This window comes from Hylobates moloch, unplaced genomic scaffold (assembly GCF_009828535.3).
Source record: "Hylobates moloch isolate HMO894 unplaced genomic scaffold, HMol_V3 SCAFFOLD_4, whole genome shotgun sequence".
Classification (NCBI taxonomy): Eukaryota; Metazoa; Chordata; class Mammalia; order Primates; family Hylobatidae; genus Hylobates; species Hylobates moloch.
In genome coordinates this window covers 40,625,749-40,650,961 of record NW_026652279.1, presented here as the reverse complement: position 1 = coordinate 40,650,961, position 25,213 = coordinate 40,625,749, and the positions used below count along the sequence as shown (strand labels likewise).

Here is a 25,213-nt window from a genome sequence, read left to right as displayed (position 1 = left end):
CCCTTCTCTCCATTGGTTATTCTAGTTATCCATCCTTCTAATTTTTTTTCAAAGTTTTTAACTTCTTTGCTATTGTTTTGAATTTCCTCTCGTAGCTCAGAGTAGTTTGATCGTCTGAAGCCTTCTTCTCTCAACTCATCAAAGTCATCCTCCATCCAGCTTTGTTCCGTTGCTGGTGAAGAACTGCGTTCCTTTGGAGGAGGAGAGGTGCTCTGTTGTTTAGAGTTTCCAGTTTTTCTGCTCTGTTTTTTCCCCATCTTTGTGGTTTTATCTACTTTTTGTCTTTGGTGATGGTGATGTACAGATGGGTTTTTGGTGTTGAAGTCCTTTCTGTTTGTTAGTTTTCCTTCTACCAGAAAGGACCCTGAGCTGCAGGTCTGTTGGAGTTTACTAGAGGTCCACTCCAGACCCTGTTTGGCTGGGTGTCAGCAGCGGTGGCTGCAGAACAGCGGATTTTCGTGAGACCACAAATTCAGCTGTCTGATAGTTCCTCTGAAAGTTTTGTCTCAGGGGAGTACCCGGTTGAATGAGGTGTCAGTCTGACCCTACTGGGGGGGTGCCTCCCAGTTAGGCTGCTCAGGGGTGAGGGACCCACTTTAGGAGGCAGTCTGTCTGTTCTCAGATCTCCAGCTGCGTGCTGGGAGAACCACTACTCTCTTCAAAGCTGTCAGTCAGACAGGGGCATTTAAGTCTGTGGAGGTTCTTTGCTGAGTTTTTGTTTGTCTGTGCCCTGCCCCCAGAGGTGGAGCCTACAGAGGCAGGCAGGCCTCCTTGAGCTATGGTGGGCTCCACCCAGTTCGAGCTTCCTGGCTGCTTTGTTTACCTAAGCAAGCCTGGGCAATGGCGGGCGCCCCTCCCCCAGCCTCGCTGCCGCCTTGCAGCTTGATCTCAGACTGCTGTGCTAGCAATCAGCGAGACTCCGTGGGCATAGGACCCTCCGAGCCAGGTGCGGGACACAATCTCCTAGTGTGCCGTTTTCCAGGCCCGTTGGAGAAGCGCAGTATTAGGATGGGACTGACCCGATATTCCAGGTGCCGTCTGTTTCCCCTTTCTTTGACTAGGAAAGGGAACTCCCTGACCCCTTGCGCTTCCCGAGTGAGGCAATGCCTCGCCCTGCTTCGGCTCGCGCACAGTGCGCTTCACCGTCTGTCCTGTACCCACTGTTAGGCACTCCCTAGTGAGATGAAACCGGTACCTCAAGCAGAAATGCAGAAATCACCAGTCTTCTGTGTCGCTGGGGCTGGGAGCTGGAGACCGGAGCTGTTCCTATTCGGCCATCTTGGCTCCACCCTCAGTTTCAGCTTTCTACATATGGCTAGCCAGTTTTCCCAGCATCATTTATTAAATAAGGAATCCTTTCCCCATTTCTTGTTTTCATCAGGTTTGTCAAAGATCAGATAGTTGTAGATATGCAGCATCATTTCTGAATGAAATGATGCTACAAGGGAATCTTTATAAGATAATCCACAGAGTTTTTAGCAGAAAAATTGCAGGACAGAAAGGAGTGGTATAATATATTCACAACCTAAAAGAAAAAAAAATACTATCCATCAAGAATAGTATACTCAACGAAACTGTCCTTCAAAAATGTAAGAGAGATAAAACCTTTCCCAGACAAACAAAAGCTCAGGAAGTTTACCACCACTAGATCTGACTCACAAGAAATGCTAAAGAGTTCTTCAAGTTGAAGCAAAAGGGAAGCAAGATGGCTGTTGTGTTAGTCCATTCTCACACTGCTAGAAAGACACTGTCTGAGACTGGGTAATTTATAAACAAAAGAGGTTTAATTGACTCACAGTTCTGCATGGCTGGGGAGGCTTAAGAAACTTACAATCATGGCTCAAGGCAAAGAGGAAGCAAAGCATGTCTTACATGGTGACAGGTGAGAGAGCGAGTAAAGGGGAAATGACACACTTTAAAACTATCAGATCTCATGAGAACTCCCTCATTATCAAGAGAACAGCAAGGGATTACTGACCCCATGATCCAGTCACCTGCCACCAGTTCCCAACCTTAACACGTGGTGATTACATGAGATGAGATTTGGGTGGGGACACAGAGCCAAATCATATCAGCTCTCTTAGTCCATTTTTCTGTTGATTGTAATAGAATGCTTAAAACTGAGAAATTCATAAAGAAAAGGAATTTATTTGTTACATTTATGAAGGCTGGGGAGTCTGAGGTCTAGGGAAGGCATTTGGTGAGAACCTTCTTGCTGGTAGGGACTCTGTGGTGTCCCGAGGTGGTGCATGGCATCTCATGGTGAGGGAGCAGAGTGTGCTAATATTCTAGCTCAGGTCTTTCTTCTCTTACACAGCCACTAGTTCTCCTCCCATGATGCTTCATTAATTCATTAACCCATTAATTCATTCATTAGGACAGAGCTTTCATGATTAAGTTACCTCTTAAAGGCCCCACTTGTCAATACTGCTACATTGGACATTAAATTTCTTTTTTTTTAAATTATACTTTAAGTTCTAGGGTACATGTGCACAACGTGTAAGTTTGTTACGTATGTATACATGTGCCATGTTGGTGTGCTGCCCCCATTAACTCATCATTTACATTAGGTATATCTCCTAATGCTTTCCCTCCCCTCTTCCCCCACCCCATAACAAGCCCTGGTATGTGATGTTCCCCTTCCTGTGTCCATGTGTTCTCATTGTTCAATTCCCGCCTATGAGTGAGAACATGTGGTGTTTGGTTTTCTGCCCTTGTGATAGTTTGCTGAGAATGATGGTTTCCAGCTTCATCCACATCCCTACAAAGGACATGAATTCATCCTTTTTTATGACTGCATAGTATTCCATGGTGTATATTTGCCACATTTTCTTAATCCAGTCTATCATTGATGGACATTTGGGTTGGTTCCAAGTCTTTGCTATTGTGAATAGTGCCACAATAAACATACACGTGCATGTGTCTTTATAGCAGCATGATTTATAATCCTTTGGGTATATACCCAGTAATGGGATGGCTGGGTCAAATGGTTTCTAGTTCTAGATCCTTGAGGACTCACCACACTGTCTTCCACAATGGTTGAACTAGTTTACAGTCCCACCAACAGTGTAAAAGTGTTCCTATTTCTCCACATCCTCTCCAGCACCTGTTGTTTCCTGACTTTTTAATGATGGCCATTCTAACTGGTGTGAGATGGTATCTCATTGTGGTTTTGATTTGCATTTCTCTGATGGCCAGTGATGGTGAGCATTTTTTCATGTGTTTTCTGGCTGCATAAATGTCTTCTTTTGAGAAGTGTCTGTTCATGTCCTTCGCCCACTTTTTGATGGTGTCGTTTGTTTTTTTTCATTTAAATTTGTTTGAGTTCTTTGTAGATTCTGGATATTAGCCCTTTGTCAGATGTGTAGATTGCAAAAATTTTCTCCCATTCTGTAGGTTGCCTGTGAGGAGACATTCAAACCATAGCAATGGTGAAGTAAGACTCTTCAGTGATAGTCACCCTATACAACTCACCATAATGTAGAATCAGTGGGAGTGCTAAGCTTGTTTTCCTGCAACTATACGGTCCCATCTGGGGGTGATGGATCATCAGGAATTAGATTAGTGATGGATCATCAGGAATTAGATTCTCATAAGGAGCATGCAACCTAGATCCCTTGCGTGTGTACTTTACAATAGGGTTCGCAATCCAATGAGAATCTAATGCTGATCTGACAGGAGGTGGAGCTCTGGTGGTAATGTGAGTGATGGGGATCAGCTGTTAATACAGAAGACTCGTCACTTGCACACCTGCCATTCACCTCCTGCTGTGTGGTCTGGTTCCTAACAGGCCACAGACTGGTACTGTGGCCAGTGTTTGGGGACCCCCTGCTCTAGACCACCCTGCTGTCATGAAAATCCACAACACCATCCAATGGCCTGAAGTTCCAGTCTGCATTACCACTAGTTAACTATATTGGCCTCAAGCCCACAGTAATCCTCAGTGGCATGCAGGCTATAGCTACTGAAGGCCTTAGCATGTCCAGGTGCCAGACAGGAACCCATGGCAGTGGTGGAATAAGCTTGAGTTCTGGCCTGTGTCACTGCTGGCCAACTACAGTGCCCTTAGGCCCTGAATAAATCTCAGTGGCAGGCAGGTTATAGCTGCTGCGGGCCTTAGGCATGCCCTGGTGCCATGCTCATCTTAGTAGCAGTGGACTTTGGATATAAGTTCAGCAGCCAGAGGATAACTCATGTCTCCCTTTTTCCAACACCAGGCAGCACAGCACAGAGAGAAAAATCATTCACTTGGCAAAGGAAAGGAAACTATAAGCATAGAGTTTTGCTGTAGAACCCAGTATAGTGCCCACCACAGTAAAACTCAATATCTGGCAGATCCCTCCCCACCACAGCTCCTGACTCTAGACTGGTATGCACAGGCGGGAGCCTCTAGACCTGCCCTGGTGTCAATTAGGAACCCATGGGCCCCAGCAAAGCAGACTCAGAACCCAACCCACATCACTTCTTGCCTACTTCAGCAGCCTTGAGACCAGAATAAACCTTAGTTGCCGTGCTTAGTATCACTAATCATTAGGGAGATCCAAATCAAAACTACAATAAGATACCATCTCACACCAGTGAGAATGGCTACTACAATTTTTAAAAAAATAACAGATGCCAGCAAGGTTGGAGAGAATAGGTAACACCTGTACACTGCTGGTGGGAATGTAAATTAGTTAAGCCATTGTGGAAAGCAATCTAGAGGTTTTCCAAAGAACTGAAAGCAGAGCTACCATTTGATCCAGCAGTCTCATTGCTGGGTATATAGCCAAAGAAATTATAAATTGTTCTACCATAAAGACACATGCATGTGTATGTTCATTGCGGTACTATTCACAATACCAAAGACATGGAATCAACCTAAGTGCCCATCAATGGTGGACTGGATAAAGAAAATGTGCTACATATACACCATGGAATACTACATAGCTATTTTAAAAAATGAGGTAATGGCCTTTGCAGCACGTGGAGGGAGCTGGAGGCCATTATCCTAACCAAATTAACACATGAACAGAAAACCAAATACTCCATGTGCTCCTTATAAATGGGAGCTAAACATTGTGTACACACAGACACAAAGAAGGGAACAGTAGACACTGGTGCCTGTTTTAGGGTAGAGGGTGGGAGGAGGGTGAGGATTGAAAATCTACCTATGAAGTATTATTAATTACGTGGGTGACAAAACTGTACACCAAACCCCGATAACATGCAATTTCCCCATGTACCAAACCTGCATGCATACCCCTTAAACCTAAAATAAAAGTTGAAAAGAATAAAAAAGTGTTGGTTTTTTAAAAATATAAACAAAATTGGCGAACTTTTAGCTAGACTAAGAAAAAAGAATGAAGACCAAATACATAAAATCAGAGATGAAAAAAGTTACATCTGATTCCACAGAAATTCAAAGGATTGGCAGACTCTTATGAACAATTTTATGCCAACAGATTGGAAAGCCTAGAAGAAATAGATAAATACCTGGATACTAAAACCAAGTAAGGACATAATAAAAAAGAAAACTACAGGCAAATATTCCTGATGAACGTAGATGCAAAACGTTTAACAAAATACTCAACCAAATTCAACAGCACATTAAAAAGATCATTCATTATGACCAAGTGAGATTTGTTGCAGGAATACAAAGATGGTTCAACATATTCAAATCAATAAACATAATACATCATATTAACAGAATGAAGGACAAAACCATATGGTCATTTTAATACATGGAAAAAAGGCATGTGACAAAAGTCAACGTTCCTTTATGATTTAAATTTTCAGTAAATTAGATAGAAGGATTGTACCTCAACCCAATAAGGGCCACAATTGGCAGACCCACAGCTAACATCATACTGGATGGGAAAAAGTTAAAAACTTTTTTTCTGACATCCAGAGCAAGGTAAGGATGTCCACTCTTGGCAGTCCTATACAACATAGTACTGGAAGTCCTAACCAGAGCAACTAGGCAAGTGAAACCAAATTTAATAGGAGGAAGTTAAATTGTCCCTTTTTGCTGATGACATGATTTTATACATAGAAATCCCTAAATACTCCACTAAAAGGCTTTTAGAATTTATAAATGAGTTAAGTTGCAGGTTATAAAATTAACATGCAAAAGTCAGTAGTATATGTATATGCTAATAGTAAATTATTTGTGAAAGAAATAAACAATTCTATTTATCATATTGATTAAAAAAACTGGAAATAAATTTAAGGAGGTGAAAGGTCTCTACGTTGGAACTTATAAAACATTGATAAGAGAATTGAAGAAGACACATAAATGGAAAGCTATCCCATATTCAAGGATGAGAATTAATATGGTTAAAATATTTTTACCACTCAATGTGATCTATAGATTCAATACAATTTCTATCAAAATACCAATACCATTATTGACAGAAATAGAAAAAAAACATCACAAAGTTTGTATGGAACCACAAGAGACTCTAAATAACCAAAGCAGTCTTGACCAAAAAGAACAAAGCTGGAGGCATCACATTACCTGACTTCAAAGTATACCACAATGCTATAGTAACCAAAACAGCATGGTGCTGGCATAAAAACAGACACATAGGCTGATGGAACATATTAGAGAGCCCAACATAACAATCCACACATTTACAGCCAATTGATTTTTGACAAATATGCCAAAAACTTGCAATAAAGAAAGGAAAGTCTCCTTAATAAATAATATTGGGAAAACTGTATATGCACATGTGGAAGAATGACATGAGACACTCATTTCTCACTATATTAAAAAATTAAAATAGATTAATAATTAAGTGTAATTCCTCAAACTATGAACCTACTGGAAGAAAACATAGGGGAAATGCTTCATGACATGGGTATGGGCAAGGAGTTTTTTGAATAAGAACTTGAGCACAGGCAACAAAAGTTAAAATAGACAAATGAGATTATATCACACACAAAAATGTTTGCAAAGCAAAGGAAACAACAGAGTGAAAAGACAATCTACAAGTGAAATGTTAGTTATAGAAAAATAAATATGTTCTTACTCATATTGGAGGGCTAAACAAAAATTGAGCTCACAGAATTAAAGTAGCACTGGGGTTATTAGAAACTAGGAATAGTAGAAGGCAAGGGGAAGAAAGGGAGAAGTTGGCTAATCGATACAAATTACAGCTATATGGAAGCAATGAGTTTTAGCATTCTGTAGCACTATAGGTTGAATATGATTAACAATTATTTAATGTATATTTATAAAAGCTCAAGGAGAAGATTTTGAATGTTCATAACACAAATAAATGAATATTTAAGGTGATGGATATGCTAATTATCATGATTTGGTCATTACACATTGTTCAAATGTAAAAAAGCACTCTCTCTCATAAACGTGTACAATTATTATATGTCAACTAAAGAAAAAGAATGACACATGTCACATTTTAAAAAACACTATGAGAGGGGTACTATTACACATGAAACAAGGCAGAATATGAATTAACTTACCCAAGATCATGTTGCTTGTAAGTATCAGAATTAGTGTTCAAACCTAGGCAATGTGGCTCAGAGTCAATGCTCTTAACAATCACACTATAAGAACAGATAAAATAAATATCTACTTACCTGGAGGATATAAATTCTATTTTTATTCCGAGTTCTGAATCAAAATGGTAATTCAAAGGCAATGAGAACATTAACCTCATCACCATCATTTAGGCTCAAAAGAAAATGGTACATATTCTATTGCAACCAGTCAGGATTAATTCTCAAATGTATGACCTTGAAGAGGGAGGACAATGCAAAGGAAACCATACTTAGTAGCAGAACAGTTATTACTATAAGCAGACTTCAAAGTATGTTGGACAAACCATCACTTATGCTGAAAGTGACAATAAAAGACTTGGGGAAAAAAGACCACCTACAGAATGAGAGAACGTATTTGTCAACTGTACACTCAAGAGTATAAGGGACTCAAACAACTCACCATAAAAAACCAAACAACCCAATTGAAAAATGGACAAAATAGACATATATATGCACATGTGGAAGAATAACATGAAACACTCATTTCTCACTATATTAAAAAATTAAAATAGATTAAATAATTAAGTGTAATTCCTCAAACTATGAATGACAATAGACATTTTTCAAAAGAAGACATATTATAAATGGCCAACGAGTATATGGTGAAATGCTCAACATCGCTCATCATCAGGGAAATGCAAATCAAAACCACAGTGAGCTATCACCTCACCGCATTTAGAATTGCCATTATCAAAAAGACAAAAGATAGTAAGTACTGGTGAAGATATGGAGAGAAGGTAATGTAAATTAGTATAACTATTGTAGAAAATAGTATGGAGATTCCTCAAATTAAAAATAGAAATGCCATATGATCCAGCAATACCACTACTGGGTATATAACTAAATGAATTGCAGTCAATGTATCCAAGAGATATCTGCATTCCCATGTTCATCGCAACATTATTCACAATGGCCAAGATATGGAATCAATGTAATTATCCATCATTGGATAAATAAATAAAGAAAATGTGGTATATATTCACAATGGAATACTATTCAGCCATATAAAATGATGAAATCTTCTCGTTTGGGACAACATGGATGAACCTGGAGGACCCTATGTTAAGGGAAATAAGCCAGAAACAGAAAGACAAATTCCATATCATCTCACTCATATGTGGAATTTTAAAAAATTGATTACATTGAAGTAGAGAGAGGAAAGGTACTTACCGGCAGCTGAGGTGGTTAATGAGGAGGAATGGATGAGGACATGTTGGTCAAAGAATAACATAATTACAGTTATGTAGCAGGAATAAATTTTAAGAGATCTAATGTATTACAAGGTGATTATAGTTAATGATATATCGCACTGTTGAAAAATATAGAGAGTAGATGTTATGTGATCTTATCACAAAATGATAATTATGTGAGGTAATGCTTTTGTTAACTATAATAAGTTTAACCATTCCACAATGTATATATATTTCAAAATACTGTATTATATGTGATAAAAACATACAATGTTGTCTGTCAATATAAAAGAAATAAACTTTATTTAAAGACTGAAAAAATACAGAAATTGAAAGAAAAGTATGTTAAACAGCAATGCAATAGCAGAAGGAAGTGTGAAACTTAGGCCAGGCATGGTGGCTCACACCTGTAATCCCAGCACTTGTGAGGCCAAGCCGGGCAGATCACCTGAGGTTGGGAGTTTGAGACTAGCCTGACCAACCCGGAGAAACCCTGTCTCTACTAAAAATACAAAATTAGCTGGGGGTGGTGGCACATGCCTGTAATCCCAGCTATTCGGGAGGCTGAGGCAGGAGAATCGCTTGGACCCGGGAGGCAGAGGTTGCGGTGAGCTGAGATTGTGCCATTGCATTCCAGCTTGGGCAACAAGAGTGAAACTCTGTCTCAAAAAAAAATGTGTAAAACTTATTGATAAGGGTAAATATACAAACAAATTCAGAATACTGTAGCGTGAGATGATGATGGGTACATCACTTAATTCTATTAGGACAGTGCAAAAGTAATTGCACTAAAGTAATTCAAAGGACACAATTATTAAAAATAACTATAACTGAAAATTATGTTAGAAGATACACCATATAAGTAGATGAAAATTGTGACAACAATACTATAAAGTATGTGTCAGGGGAAGAGAAGTTTAAGTGTAGAGTTTTGGTATACTATTGAACTTAAGGTGTTATTGCTTAAAATAGAGCATTAGATTTTATATAAGTTGTAAGGTAACCACACACACAAAGAATGCCTAAGAAGTTACACAAAATAAAAAGAAATAAAAGCATATCAATAAAAACTTAAAGACAGCAAGAGAGGAAAAGACAGATAAAAGAGTTATAAGACAAACAGAAAACAACTAACAAAATGGCAAATCATTCCGTCAATAATTATTTTAAATGTTAATGAATTGATCTCCTCAATCAAAAGATACAAAGTATCTGAATTGATTTAGAAAAATAAAAAATAAAAAACAAGACCCAACCATATGCTGTCTACAGTAAACTCCCTTTAAGGATATATAAAGACTGAAAAAGATGTTTCATGTGAATGATAATTTATGCAAATAGTAAACAAAAGTGAGGAGGGATACTATTATTATTGCAGACACCGTAGAATTTAAGTCAAAAATTATCATGAGACAAAGAAGGACAATAAAAAGGTCTATCCACCAAGAAGAAAATAATGATTATAAATATATACACATCTGATATCAGAGCACCTAAATATATAAGGCAAATATTGTCAGAACTGAAAAGAGAAATAGATAGCAATGCAATCATAGTAAGAGACTTCAGTACTCTGCTTTCAATAATAGACAGATTATCCAGATATATTAAAAGGAATCAGAGGGCTTCAATCACACTACAGACCAAATGGACTTAACATATATATAGAACTTTCCACCCAACAGCAGCAAGATATACATTTTTCTCAAGCACACATGGAATATTCTCCAGAATAGATAACATGTTAGGCCATGAAACAAACCTTAATACATTTAAGAAGATTGAAATGATACCAAGTATCCTTTCTGACCACAATGTAATAAAACTAGAAATCAATAGTGGAAGAAAACTCCAAAATGTATAAATATACAGAAATTAACACATCCCTAAACAACCATTGCCTCAATAAGAAATCAAAAAAGAAATTAGAAAATATCTTGAGACAAAAATGAAAACACACTCTACCAAAAATTATGGGATGCAGCAAAAGCAATACTAAGAGGGAAGTTCTAGCAATAAATGCTTACATTAAAAAATAAGAAAGACCTGCAAACTTACAACTTTATCTCAAGGAACTAGAAAAGGAAGAGCAAACTAAGCACAAATGTAGTGGAAGGAAAGAAATAAAGATAGAGCAGAAATAAATGAAATGGATAAAAAAGAAAATCAACAGAACAGAGTTACTATTTGAAAAGATCAACAAAATTGACAAACTCAGCTATACTAAGTAAAAAAGATTTAAAATTCAAATAAATAAAATCAGAAATGAGAGATTTACAATTGATGCCACAGAAATAAGGATCATAAGAGACTAATAAGAACAATTATATACCAACAAACTGTATAATCTAGAAGGACTGAGTAAATTCTTAGAAACATAAAACCTGCCAAGACAAACCATGAAGAAATAGAAAGTCCAAGAACTAGTATAGACATTGAATTAGTAATGAAAAACCTTTTAATGAGGAAAAGCTCAGGATGGCTTCACTAGTGAATTCTACCAAAAATATGAAGAACTAACATCAGTCCTCAAATTAAAAAAAAAAAAAAAAAAACTTGAAGAGGGGAAAACATTGTCATCAGCGTTACCCTGACACCAAAACTAGACAAATATATCACAAGAAAATAAAACTATAGGTGAATATTCATGATGAAATAGATGCAAAAATCCTCAACAAAATACTGGCAAACTGAATCCAAGAGTACGTTAAAATAATCATGCGTCATGAGCAAGTGGGATTTATCTCTGAAGTGCAAGGATGGTTCAACACATAATAATAACACTTTCTGATTTTAAGCTAAATTACAAGGCTACAATAATTTATATAGTATGACAATTGCATAAAAACAGGCATATAGACCAATGGAACAGAATAGAGAGCCCAGAAATAATCCACACATATGTGGTCAACTGATCTTTGACAAGGGTGCCAAGAATACACAGTGTAGAAAGGATAATATTTTAAACAAGTGGCATTGAGAAAACTGGATATCCACATGTAAAAGAATGTAAGTAGACCTTTTTCATACATCTTACTAAAAACATCAATTCAAAATGGATTAAAGACTTAAACATAAGACCTTAAACTCTGAAACATGTAGAAAAAACATAGAAGAAAAGCTTCATGACACTGGTTTTGACAATGTCATGGCTCTATAAACATGACACTGAAAGTAACTACAATGAAAACAAAAACATGTAGGACAAGGTCAAACTAAAAAGCTTCTGCATAGCAAAAGAAACAATCAACAGCGTGAAAACACAATGTAGAGAATAGGAGAAAATTTTTGCAAGCCATGTATCTTTAAAGGGTTAATCTGCAAAATACATAAGAAACTCATACAACTCAATAGTGAAAAAAAAAAAAAAATCTAGTAACCCGATTTTAAAATGGGCTTAGGTCTTAAATAGACATTTCTCCAATGTCTAACCTATAAAGTACATGTCAGGGAAAGAGAAGTTTAAGTGTAGAGTTTTGGTATACTATTGAACTTAAGTTGTTATCAGCTTAAAACAGAGCATTAGATTTTATGTAAGTCCTAAGGTAACCACACACACAAAGAATGCCTAAAATCAGGTATATGGAAAAGTGCTTAATGTTACTAATCATTAGAGAAATGCAAATCAAAACCAAGAATAGATACTAGGATGGTTATTATGTATATATATTTTAAACCAAAAGACACCTTTTGACAAGAATGTGAAGATATTGGAACACTTGTATGGTGGGACTGCAAAATGGTTCAACCACTATGGAAAGCAGTGTGGAGGTTCCCCAAAAAATTAAAAACAGAACTACCTATATAATACAGCAGTCCAATTTCTGGATATTTATACAAAAGAATTGGAATCAAGATCTGAAAGAGAAATAAATCTGAAAGAGAAATAAATCATAATACTTTTGGCAATAGCCAATATGCGGAAATGGCCTAAATGGCCATTGGCAGATGAATAAACATGTGGTTACCCAGCCCTTATTAGGGCGGAAGAGTATCCCCTTGTGTACCTATAATACACATGGTATTTCTACAATGGAATACTTTTCGCCTTAATAAATAAGGAAATTTTACAATATGTGACAACATGGATAAACTTGGAGGATATTATGTGAAGTGAAATGACCAGTCATAGAAAGACAAATTCTTCACTATTCAACTTGTATCAGCTATCTGAAATAGTCATATATATAGAATCCAAGGTAATGGTGGCTGATGGGCTGGGGGAGGTTGAAATGCAGAGATACTAATCAATGAACTTAAAGTTTCAGTCAAGCAAGCTTGATTGATGTATAAACTTTAGAAATCTGCTGTGCAACATTGTATCTAGAGTCAACAGTAATGCACTATATATTTATAAATTTGTTAATAGGGTAGATCTCATGTTCAGTGTTCTTACTACAATAAAATGAAATATTAATGGAAAAATCTTAAATAAAATATTAAGAGACAGAATCCCACCAGCACATTAAAAAATAATTCATTATGACTAGTGGTGTTTTACTCCAGGGATGTAAGGATAGATACTATTAACGAAATCCATCAATATAATTTATATCGCTAATAGGTCTAAGAACAAATGATTATCTTTATTGATGCTGAAAAAGTCTTTGAATAAAATTTAGCATCCATTATATTTCCAGTTTTGATAATCAGATCAGTCCTTCCACTGGGAGAATTCTATACTCTACAAAAATATAATTTAAAACATGCCATCAAATTATTTTCAGCAAACAAATTTGCAACAATTCATTAACATCAAATCTTCACTAAGGAAAAATCTAAAAGACTTGTTTAAGAAAATGAAAATGATCTATTATATAAGAACAGAGATGAAGAAAAGAATAAAGAACCACAAACATGCGTTAAACTAAGGAAATATTTTATAAAAATAATAATGACTTCTTGGAATGTAATATATTGAGAATTATGATACAAGTTGGGATGACGTTCACTAAATTTAATTGCCAATGTCTTTATGGTGGTTAATTTTACACATCAAGCTGACTGGATTAAGGAATACTCAGAGAGTTGGTAAAACATTATTTTTAGTATGTCTGTGAAAGTGTTTCCAGAATAAATGACCATTTGAATTAGTAGACTGGGTGAAGAATATCTGCCCTCACCAATGTGAGTAGACATTATCCAGTTTATTGAGGTTAGGATAGAACAAAAAAGATGAAAGGTGAATTTACTCTCTCTACTGGAACTGGGACATCTATCCTTTCCTGCTTTTGAATATCAGCTCAAGGTTCTCAGGACTTCAGACTCGTCTTACACCAGGCCTCTCCCACTTCTCTGGTTCTCAGGCCTTCAAACACAACTAAATTACAATCCCAGTTTTCCTACTTCATTAGCTTATAGAGAGCATATTGTGGAACTTTTAATCCTGCATAATGACATGAACCAATTTGCATAATAAATTCCTTCTTATATATCTATACAAATATATATCCTATTGATTCTGTTTCTCTGGAGAACCCTAATACAGTCCTTACAATTTCCAGAAAGTAGCACAAGTACTAATTTACATTATAATTTGGTAAGTCATGAAAAATTTTTATTCTGGTGGGTAACACTAAAAGAATAATAAATGTATGTATAATGGATAAGTTAATAGAGCGGAAAATTAGGATAAGAAAAAATTACTAACCAATTCCCTTCCCAAAAAAAGGGAGGACACATTAAACAAATGGGACAAATATAAGATAAGTAGGTAGCTTTGTTCTAAAATGTGTCAGCAATTATATTAAATGTAAACTGACTAAATAGGCTAATTACCGGACAATAATTTGCAAACTGCTAAAACAACAATATGCTGTTACAAGAGATACACTTTAAACTTACAGATGTAGAAAAGTTTAATGCAAAACTGCAAAAGGATATAGTATGTAAACCATAACTAAAGAAAACTTGTGTAACTATACTAATATCAGAGGATATAGACTTTAAGGCAAAAACTTTTTTAAGGATAATATTTTATAATAGAAATTGGTTAATTCAGCAGAAGATGTAATAATTCTAAATTCATATATGCCTAATGATGACATAGATTTATAGTATACAGGTAGTGCTTACTTTGCATGGTACCATGTTAACTAAAACATGTGCTTATCTGAATTGTGTTTTCATTTTGCATGGAATCATGATGTGTGTGTATGTATAATTTGATAGAACTAAAAAATATTTTAAAAATTGGACAGAACTAAAATGAAAAATACTCAAATCTACAATTGTAGTTGGAGATTTTAACAAACCTCTTCCAGTCACTGAGAAAACAAGCAAACAAAGAAATAATTAGTGTGGATAAAGAAAACTAAAACCACACGATTAACAACTTAACCAAGTTGACACATATAATACATTATATATATAGTACTAGCAGACCACACGTTATTTTCAATTGCTTGTATTTACCAAAGTTGTATATTTGCTGAACCAAAAACATGCCAATAAATTTCAGAGGATTAAAATAATGCACAATATATTCTCTAACCACAAGAGAATTTATGCAGGAAATCAACATGGCACATGGATACATATGTAACAAACCTGCACATTGTGCACATGTACCCTAAAACCTAAAGTATAATAGCAAGATTATCAATAAGAAAAAGATAAATGAAAAATCCCCTAATTGTTTAGTCATTAAGTACTACACTTCTGAATAGCTTCTATGTCATAGAAGAAATCAGTATAAAAATTAGAATATATTTTAAACAAAATTGCAATAACAATATGACATCAAAAACTTGTGGAATGTAGCTAAAGCTGTGCCTCCAGGAAAATTTATAGTTTATATTGCATTTATTAAAAAGTGAAGAAAACCTGAAAATCAGTGATCTTAGTATCCAACCCAGTAAGCTAGATAAACAGTGAATTAAACTCAAAGAAAGTAGTAGAAAGATAACAATAAAGATATAATGGTTAATTTTATGTGTCAACTTGACTGGGCCTTAAGGTGACCAAATATTTGGTCAAACGTCATTCTAAAGGTTTAGGTGAGGATGTTTTGGTTGAGATGAATATTTAAATCTGTAGACTGAGTAAAGCAGATTGCCATTCCTAATGCGAGTGGGTCTCATCAATCAGCTGAAGGCCTGAATAGAACAAAAAGGCTAACCCTCTTTCAAGTAAGAGAGAATTTTTTCTGCCTGACTGCTTTTGAAATGAGACATCAGCTTTTTCCTGCCTTTGGACTCTAACTGAAACATCGGCTCTTCCTGGTTCTTGAGCCTGCTGACCTTCAGACTGGAACTATACCATTGGTTCTCCTGGTTCTCAGGTCTTCAGACTCAGACTGGAACACCATCAGCTCTCCTGGATCTCCTGCTTGCCAACTCACCCTGCAGATCTTGGGACTTGTCAGCCTTCATAATCACGTGAGCCAATCCTCATAATAAATATCTTTTTCTATACATAGAAAAACATCTATTGGTTCTAATTTTTCGGAGAACCCTAATTCAAAAGATGAGAGCAGAAATTAAAAGAATAGAAAACAAAAATTTAGTACATTAGCAACAGCAGTTCTTTGAAAATACTAACAAAATTGATGCGTCTCTGGCAAGTCTGATCAAGAATGAAAGAGAAGGAACAAAAAATCACAACCAATTTATTCTCCCCCTAGTAATACAGTTGGTTTAACTTTTCAGAATCAGTCAATGCAATTCACAGAAATAAGGAGAAAAATATATGGTAATAAAAACAGCTAATAAGCAGCATTTAATAAAATTTACCTTCTTTTCATTATAAAAATCTCTTGGTACACTAGGGAAAGAAAGGAATTTCATTAATATGAACTTTGTTAATTTTCCCAAAGCTATGAAAACATCCTCCTTAATGATGAATTAATATAAGTTTTCTTCCTGAAATGAGAAATGAGACAAAGATGGCTATGATTTATTCCTTTAATTTAACATTGTACAGCTATTCACAATATTGGTCATTAGATGAGAAGGAATTGGAACTCATATACATTTTGTGAAAATGAAAACATGAAGTGGTTGGTATAACCACTTTGGAAAACTGCTTGGCAGTATCTGTTAAAGTTAAACATACTAATATCCTATGGATCAATATACATTTAACAGAAATGCATATATGTATTTACCAAAAGATATGTACAAGGTTGTTCATGGTAGTATTATTACGTCAACTGTAAAATGAATAATTTGTGGTAGTGCCATAGCCAAACAATGAAATGCTATTTTAATAATGAAATTAAATTAACTAATGCTACAAATATAATAGAAATAGAAGCAAGAAAGAGAGCAATATGTATTGTATAATTTTCTCTGTCTAATTCAAAACAGGTAACAGTAGCCTATAGTGTTAGAAGTCAGGATAGTGGTTATTTTTAGAGAGGAGAGTGGGAATATTAACTAGGTAAGAGTACGAAATAGGCTTCTGAATGGCTTGTGTTGTTTTTCTTGTATTACTTGTCTTTCTATTGTATTTTTTAATGTAGATTGTAGTTTCATGGGTATGTTTACTTCATCATAATTCATTAAATATACATCTATAATCTGTGTACATTATATATATTTCAACAAAAATATTTATTTTAAAATTAAACACCTATTCCTAATAAAAGAAATGTATAACATATAGATCAATTTATACTTCTTTAAATCTCTCTCTCTCTCTCTTTCTATGCCCTCTCCCTCCCTCCCTCCCCAGAATTCAGGATCTTATTTAATGGGGAAACACTAGAGGCATAGCCACTAAAGTCAGGAAGAAGGCAAGGATGCTCAGCTTCTGTACTATTTTTAATACTCTAGGATGATTTTTAGCAAAGCAGTTAGATAAATACAAACAATTAGATACATAAAAATTGGAAAAAATAGTCTCTATTTTAGATTATATGATAATATATCTGGAATGGCAAAGAGAATCAACCTTAAAATGAATACAAACAAAAGGATTTAGAAAGGTGTATACTAAAATCTAACTATAGAAATAATACCCTATTAGAAAAGATAATGAAGAGAAGAACCCATATAAAATAGCAATAAGAAAGTTAAAATAACTAGGTATAAAATTAGCAAGAAAGTCAATATGTGGAAAACTTTCAAACTTCCTAAAAGATATAAAAGTATACTTGAATAAATAAAAGGTGGTATCCTTTGCTCTTGAATAAGGTGGCTCATTATTTTTTCTTCTGCTTTCTGAGATTTACTTTTTTCTTTACTTTTCAAAGTCAAATGCTTATATCATTAAAACATTTTCAGTTTTTCTTCTCTACGTACATATTTACAAAACCATAAAATTTCCTCTTAAAATTCATCTGTGTCTTGTGAGGCATTTTTGTTCAGTTCTATTTTATATATTTCATTATGATTTCTTCTTTGCTTATTAATTACCTGCAGATATATTTTTTAGTTTTCAAAATATTTTTGTCATGACTTCTAATTTTATTTTACTGTGGTTAGAATATAATATCTACAATTTTGATTTTTTGGTATTTAACAATTAATTTGTTATTCACCAAATACCTATTTTTTTTCAGACACTAGTGTAGGTTCTAATGATATCATGGTGAAGAAGTAACCCTACTTCTTTGCCTTTATGGTACTTGCTTCTATTGTGAGAGACATTTTCTGTTTAAAAAATATGTATATATAATTTGTGGTTTGGGCATTGTTCCTGTTTTGGTGTGGTCAAATATTATTGCAGAGTACTCTTGTTTTTGTCTTGGTTCCTCATGGTCACAGAGTGGCCTTGTCTAATGTCTCCTGGCTGTCAGGGGGATGCTTTTCTCTTTTCTAATTCTCTAACTGATTCTAATATCATGTTTTCTAAATCATAATCTTGTATACTTATCTCAACAGTTTATGGTGTTTTTGAGGTTCAGTATGTTATATTTTGTGATTTACTGGGGCTATTGCTAGCAATGTTTTATAAGCAAAGCAACTTTTATCTTTCAGATATTTACTTTAATAAAATATAATAGTGTTTTAGGATATTATTTTATTAAATCTTGGGGCTCAAATTTAGAAAGATTATATTATTCATTTTATTGCTTAAGTTATATTTTCCAAACTTTTTAGGCTAATGAATCTCCTTGCCAATATCTCCTTGCCAAGAGTCTCATACACTCAATAAAATTGGTTTTATTGGCTGGGCATGGTGGCTTATGCCTGTAATCCCAGCACTTTGGGAGGCCAAAAGGGGCAGATCACCTGAGGTCAGGAGTTCGAAACCAGCCTGGCCAACATGGTGAAACCCCATCTCTACTAAAAATACAAAAATTAGCCAGGTGTGTTGGCAGATGCCTGTAATCCCAGCTATTCAGGAGGCTGAGGCACAGAATCTCTGGAACCCAGGAGGCGGAGGTTGCAGTGAGCAGAGATTGTGCCACTGCACTCCACCCTGGGTGACAGAGTAAGACTCTGTCCTCTGTCTCAAAAAAAAAAAAAAAGAAAAGAAATTGGTTTCATCGTTCATCATTTTCTCTTGTATGTAAAAAAAAATCAATTTGAAGTTAAAACATATCTTAGTACACTTAGTACAGTCATATCAATTTTATTTTAAGAAATATTACTCAAATATGTATTTAGTTTTGACATTTTCACTTAGCAAGTCATATATGCCATTTACTTCAAGTTAACATGTAAAAAGCTCAATTTTTTGTCAAATCAATTTTAACATTTATTGTGTGTGGTTTAATAACCAAGCATTTTTGTTATAGCTTCAAAAATAAATGTATGTTGCTTTAATGAACTGATATTTGAAACCTTTTGTGTTTTTACTGCGAAAACTACTAGCTGGTTTATTTTTGTTATTTTTTGTGTCTCATTGTAAGATGTCGAGATAAATGATAAGGTCTCAGGATGCTCTGCAGGCTTAGGTTATCACTACCACTATATTTTCTGTTCTTACCAATGGTTTTTTGAAGTTATTGATACATCTTTATGCAGTGTATAAGAATTTTCATCAGAGGAATACTACTAATGTATTTCAAGAAAATCATGTTAAGGCAAATCTGTCAGAAATATATCATTATTTTAACATTGGCTATTTTTATCCTTCTTCTTATTTTTTTCCCTAACCAATGATAGGTTAAATTTTCTGTCATTGGTAACAAAAAAATAGGAAGGATACAAATAATAATTGAGAATCATTTAACAGCAAAAGTTATCAGTATGGCTAGCATTGTTTAGCTTAATGACTGAGTCTTAAAGATGATCATATTATAATCATGATATGTTCTAAAATTCTTCTATTTTAAAGAAATAATATTTTATTACTCATTTATTGATTTAAAAATAAATATTAATCTTTTTAATGACACGAATCTCTAGAATAACTTTATAATCTTCAGAGGGTTCATAAAACATCAGTTTAAAATATTGAATTTGGTCATAGAGAAAATAGGATTTGATAGAAGAAATTTGAAGCCAAATTTGAAGCCACATTTCTCAAGTGCATAAGACTGAATGGCATATACATAGTTCATTAATCTTATCCCATTTCATGTTTTATTTCATCTTCATTTTCTATCCCATTTTTCTTTTCTTCCAATTTTCATACTTATTTTATATCATGTCATATATATTTATATTCTTCCTTATTTCCTCTTTGAAATTAGGTGGAGTTTATTGGTAAGTGTTCATATTGAGGCAGAGTTTGCCATTTTTTAAATGTAGAAAACCTATATTCAAGTTCTAGAAAAATTTATTCTAAATAAAGTTGTGTTATGTGGTATGATTTTACTTTATTAACATTAAACTTTATTTGAAGCAAGTTAAAATTACTGTTAGAATTAAGAAAATGATTGTTCTAATGTTTTCCAGCTGCTAATAGGTTATGAAAATGGTACTGTAGTGTTCTGGGACTTGAAATCTAAAAGAGCAGAACTGAGAGTTTATTATGATGAGGTAAGTGATTTCTACCGAAATGTTTGAGAGTATTGTGACGTTATGCCTGTTTACTACTTTTAAGCTTTGTACTTTACCAATATGTTTAGCCTTGGGAAGTTGCCTGATTCTGACCCAATGCTTCACACTGTCTTTTAGTTATTTGTGTAAGTTCCATCTCTAGATTTTTCTCTTAAGAGGAAATTCTGCCTTGACTGCCTATTTCGGGGCCCTCTTGCGGCATCTTATATACTTCGCATTTGTTAATAGATCCTGGCTTGTCAATCTTATATACTTGGGTGCCTGTCACCTGTACTATATCCCCAACTTTGTCTCAACTGCTTTTCCTTTCTCTAGGCTCCATGCTACATTGTGCCTCATTGTCCTTAAGGTCTCTAAAGACACTATTCACACCTTCCTTAGAAAATTCCTTTTCAGTGGCAAGAAGTTCAAGTCAGTTTGAAAGGTCTTGTCTTCTAATACTTGCCTTCTTAGAATAAAGAAAAATTTTGTAAATAGTAATACTTAATAAGTGACCAGATCTTAATAAGTGACACTTATTAAATGACAAGATCTTGAAGTAAGTTTTATTGTATATAATTGAGACTCGATTAAGTTTGTATTTAGGGGAAGCAACAAACTCCTATTCATCAAGGAATAATCTCCCAGTTGACAATTCAGTTGTTCATATTAATTCCAGGCCATTAATTATTTTTCCATTCAGAAGAGGCTAATAAGAAGATGGTAAAACTGGGGGCAACAGATTAAAAGGGAAATTACCTTTTGTACCTGTGGAAACAAAGGTGATCATCTGTGCTATTAATTCAATTTGAAAATGGTGGGAGTAGGAAGAGATAGGAGGAAAATATAAGTCAAAAATTTATGTCCAGTAAAACCTAATCTTATATAGGAAGAGTGCCAAATAATTTAAAGCAGCACTGAAATAATTAGCAAATGAAACACACACACACACATTTATTTTAGAACACTTCCTCATTTTATCATTGGAGGGATAAAAAAAAAAGTCTCCAAATGAACCTGTAGTCACCCTAGAATACTTTACGTGTTCTCTCCTATCCCCCTCATAACAGTTAATTTTTTAAGTTTCGGTGCTTAAAGTTATAAGCCTTCACCCGTTTCATAGGCTGCACAATTTGTTATCAGTGGTTCTCATAGTGGTAAAAAAGTTTAGAAATAAAATAAAATGACAGCTGAGTAATTTTTTCATGATTGGTGAAAAATAATCTGATAAATAATATCATGCAGTTATGTTCTTTATAATCAAATTCTTGAGCATCTTGAATCATAAGAAAAGAAGGTCTTAGGGAGCTAAGCTAGGATTTTCCTTTTGTTATACAAATCATAAAGATGGGGATAGATAGTGCTCCCTCTCGTCCCTCTCTCAACATTAGCAGCTAAGTAAGAATACAAACACCATGGGAATGTTTAACCAGTTGGAATTAGAATAACCAGCTCAAAAGGAAACCCAGAGAGGAAAACACTGAATCATCTAGCTTTTCTATGGCCTTAAAAAGTATGGAGGAAACGTTTTGAGCCTTAAAAAGAGTAAAATTTCAGTGAAATTTTAAAATAAGGATTAGCAGCTGCCTAAGTGAGTTAGTATAAATATATGTAATTTATACCTAGAAGTTATTGACATCTGATATATGTATATAAATATATCATCTTTATCTACTTTAATGTGTCATTATATGCTCTATTGTTTTAATAGAGATAGCTAAATACTTCATTTTACTATCAAACTTCTCAGCCTCTCCTCAGCACTTTACCTCTCATATCTAGAAAGCATGCTTAATACTTACCTGAAATGGTTTTTCATAAGTCTCCAGTGAGCTCTTCATTACTACACACAGTGACCTCTTCCTAGCCTTTAAATTCCTCACTAAACCTGTGGTTTTACCTCAGTTTCTCCTCCTTAAAATAATTTATTCACTTGTCTGTGTCTTTCCATCTCATTTATCATGCACCCTTTTTCCATAACTGATTTTTCCCTTAGCTCTCCTTTACATTATTGATATTCTTCAGGATATTATGTCTTCACCCTCATTTTTTCTCTCTCCAATTTATACTTTCTAATGTTTATATTCTCTCTTATTTCAAATATTACCTTTATGCTAAAAAAAAGAACATCCATATATCTGTAGCCTTTACCTCCCTCTTGAACTCTAGATCTAAATATCTAACAATATATTAGATAAATCCAACAAAATATCCCATTGGCACTGAATTTGTATTTAAATATCTAAACCTCCTTCTATGTTTTCTTCTGGTTTTTAAGTCTTGTTTAGTTAATTCAGTTTAGACCCCTCAAAGTAATATTTGTCTCTTCCATCATCATGTAGTATATGCAATCAGTTTCTGCAGTCTTTCTGATTCTGATTTTATATTGTCTCATTTATTTCCTCTTTTCTAATTCCCACTTCCAATGTCCTAGTTTAAGTTGTTATCTTTTGCCTGGATGACTATAAGAGCATTTTAACTAATCACAACCACTTTTCCTTTGATGTCTTACCTCTTCGATATATCCTTCATTAACAAGATTATCATTTTAAAACAGATTATGGAATTCTCTACAACAGAACCTTTGAATAGCTCTCAATTGTCAACAATACAAAGTCCATATTGCTTGACTTGAGATTTAAGGTCCTAGTGCTATCATTCCTCTTTAGTTAAATTTACAACATCCTTCTACACATTCCTCACATTTCAGACATATTACTCACTATCTTCCATATATAACACTTACTGTTTATCCCTGAGCCTTTGCTCCTTCTAACTTCTCATCATGAACTGCCTTCTTTCCTCTTCTGTATATCAAATTTCTGTTAGGTCTTTAGCCCCTGTAAAACTATTTAGACAATTTAACTAGCCTCTTCATAAATAGCCATTGATGAATTGAGTTTTGTTTTGGAAATCCAAGATTATTTTTAGAAACAAATATATGAATTTTACTTTCACATTAACTGTAAAATTTTTATTTCATTATGTCAATAATTCTTAAGTAATCTTTCACAAAGAAATCCCTGAGTTTGGCCTGAGGAAAATTTTTTAATTTCTTAAGAACTGCTGTATTTCCTTTTTTCCATATTGTTATCCAGTTTTTTGGATTTCCTTCTTCTTTCATGTTTTCAAGAAACTCAGTCTCAGCCACTGAGTTGATAAAACTAGCTAGTATTTTATATTTAAAATTCTGTTTTCTATCTCTTAAAATTCTTTTTGGATTAGTTGTATTATATTTGTTTTTTTCAGTAAGCCCTCTGAGCCCCACTCCCTTTTTTTGAGAAAAGAGAGGGGTAGAATCTAATAAATAGAAATTGAATATTTATCCATCAAGTTAGATCAAATGCTAGCCACTCAGTAATGCACTATATGAGACCCTGATCTGTAATAACAAGTTGGTTTTACATGCTTGCTTTTCTAAACAATAAATATGCTTCTTTAATAGTACTGACTTAACTTTGGCTTTATTTTAGCTATTATTTTTATATCTGTCCTTTCCAGTAGATAGAAATTCAGTGAAATAAGAAAGTTTAGGGTTGAGAGTGCCTTTTCTGCCTCCATCTTTGATGGCAAAACAGTTTGAGACAACTTTAAGTTAAATGAGGCTCATCAAAGTTAACATGTAGGGGAGGCAAGAAGATGTGACTTTCCCTTGAACCACCTACAGAAGGGAGAAGAAATAAGCAGAGGAAAAGAGAAAGAAGTATTTTCCCTCTAACTTCCTCTGTTGGACTGTAGCAAAAAAGAAATCTCTGCTTAGTAATGAAGGCCACAGAGTGAGAGAAAACACAAGTCCAGGATTTAATGTTGCTTTTTCCATTTAATCAAATCTTATTTTCTTGATGATATGTTTAATAATTACTTTAGCCATCAGTTATCTGCAACTCTAATAATACTGATTGTTTAGAACTTTTATCAGTTATGTATGTATAACTTAGTTTGGAACTTTTAGTTGTATGTGTGTGAAGTTTCAAAAAATAAATATGATTAGTATTCATTTATATTAATCTTCTCTCTCTTGCTGTTTTATAAGTGTCTTTAAGGAAAAGATGTTGGATGCTTCTTTTCTGCCTTTATGTCTACTAGAATTTTTCACATAGTACTTAGTACTTTACCCAAGTTCTGTATATACTTTATTAATTTAGAAGGAATACCAAGAGTGTGGAAATGCGTGTGACATTAATTACTAATTCAGTCAACAGATATTTATTGAGTACTTACTTTATGCTGGTCACTATGCTAGCATTGGGAATACAATAGCTTGGGAAAATGGAATACAGTCAGCCCTCTGTATCCATAAATTCCATATCCTTGAATTCAACTAACTATAATAGAAAATATTTTAAAAACAAAAAATAATTTTAAAACAATATAATAATTTATAATAATACAAATAAAAAGACAGTATAGTATAACTACTTACATATCATTTACATTCTATTAGTAATCTAGGGATGATTTAAAGTATATGGGAGGATATTCATAGGTCATATGCAAATAGTATGCTATTTTATGTAAGGGACTTGAGCATCTGTGGATTTTAGAATCTGAGGGAGTATGGGAGTTCTCTAACTAATCCCCAATGGATACCGAGGGATGGCT

The 25,213-nt window shown here is 34.2% G+C and overlaps 1 protein-coding gene across 5 annotated transcripts in view; it reads left to right on the top strand.

Moving 5' to 3' along the window:
- STXBP5L (syntaxin binding protein 5L) overlaps positions 1-25,213 on the top strand; it is a 562,981-nt gene that overhangs the window by 210,913 nt on the left and 326,855 nt on the right. For all 5 annotated transcript variants that reach the window (XM_032150070.2, XM_032150069.2, XM_058437438.1 and 2 more), the window contains exon 8: positions 20,528-20,611. In XM_032150070.2, coding sequence (XP_032005961.1) covers positions 20,528-20,611 — 84 coding nt within the window. The remainder of the gene's footprint in view (positions 1-20,527; positions 20,612-25,213) is intronic.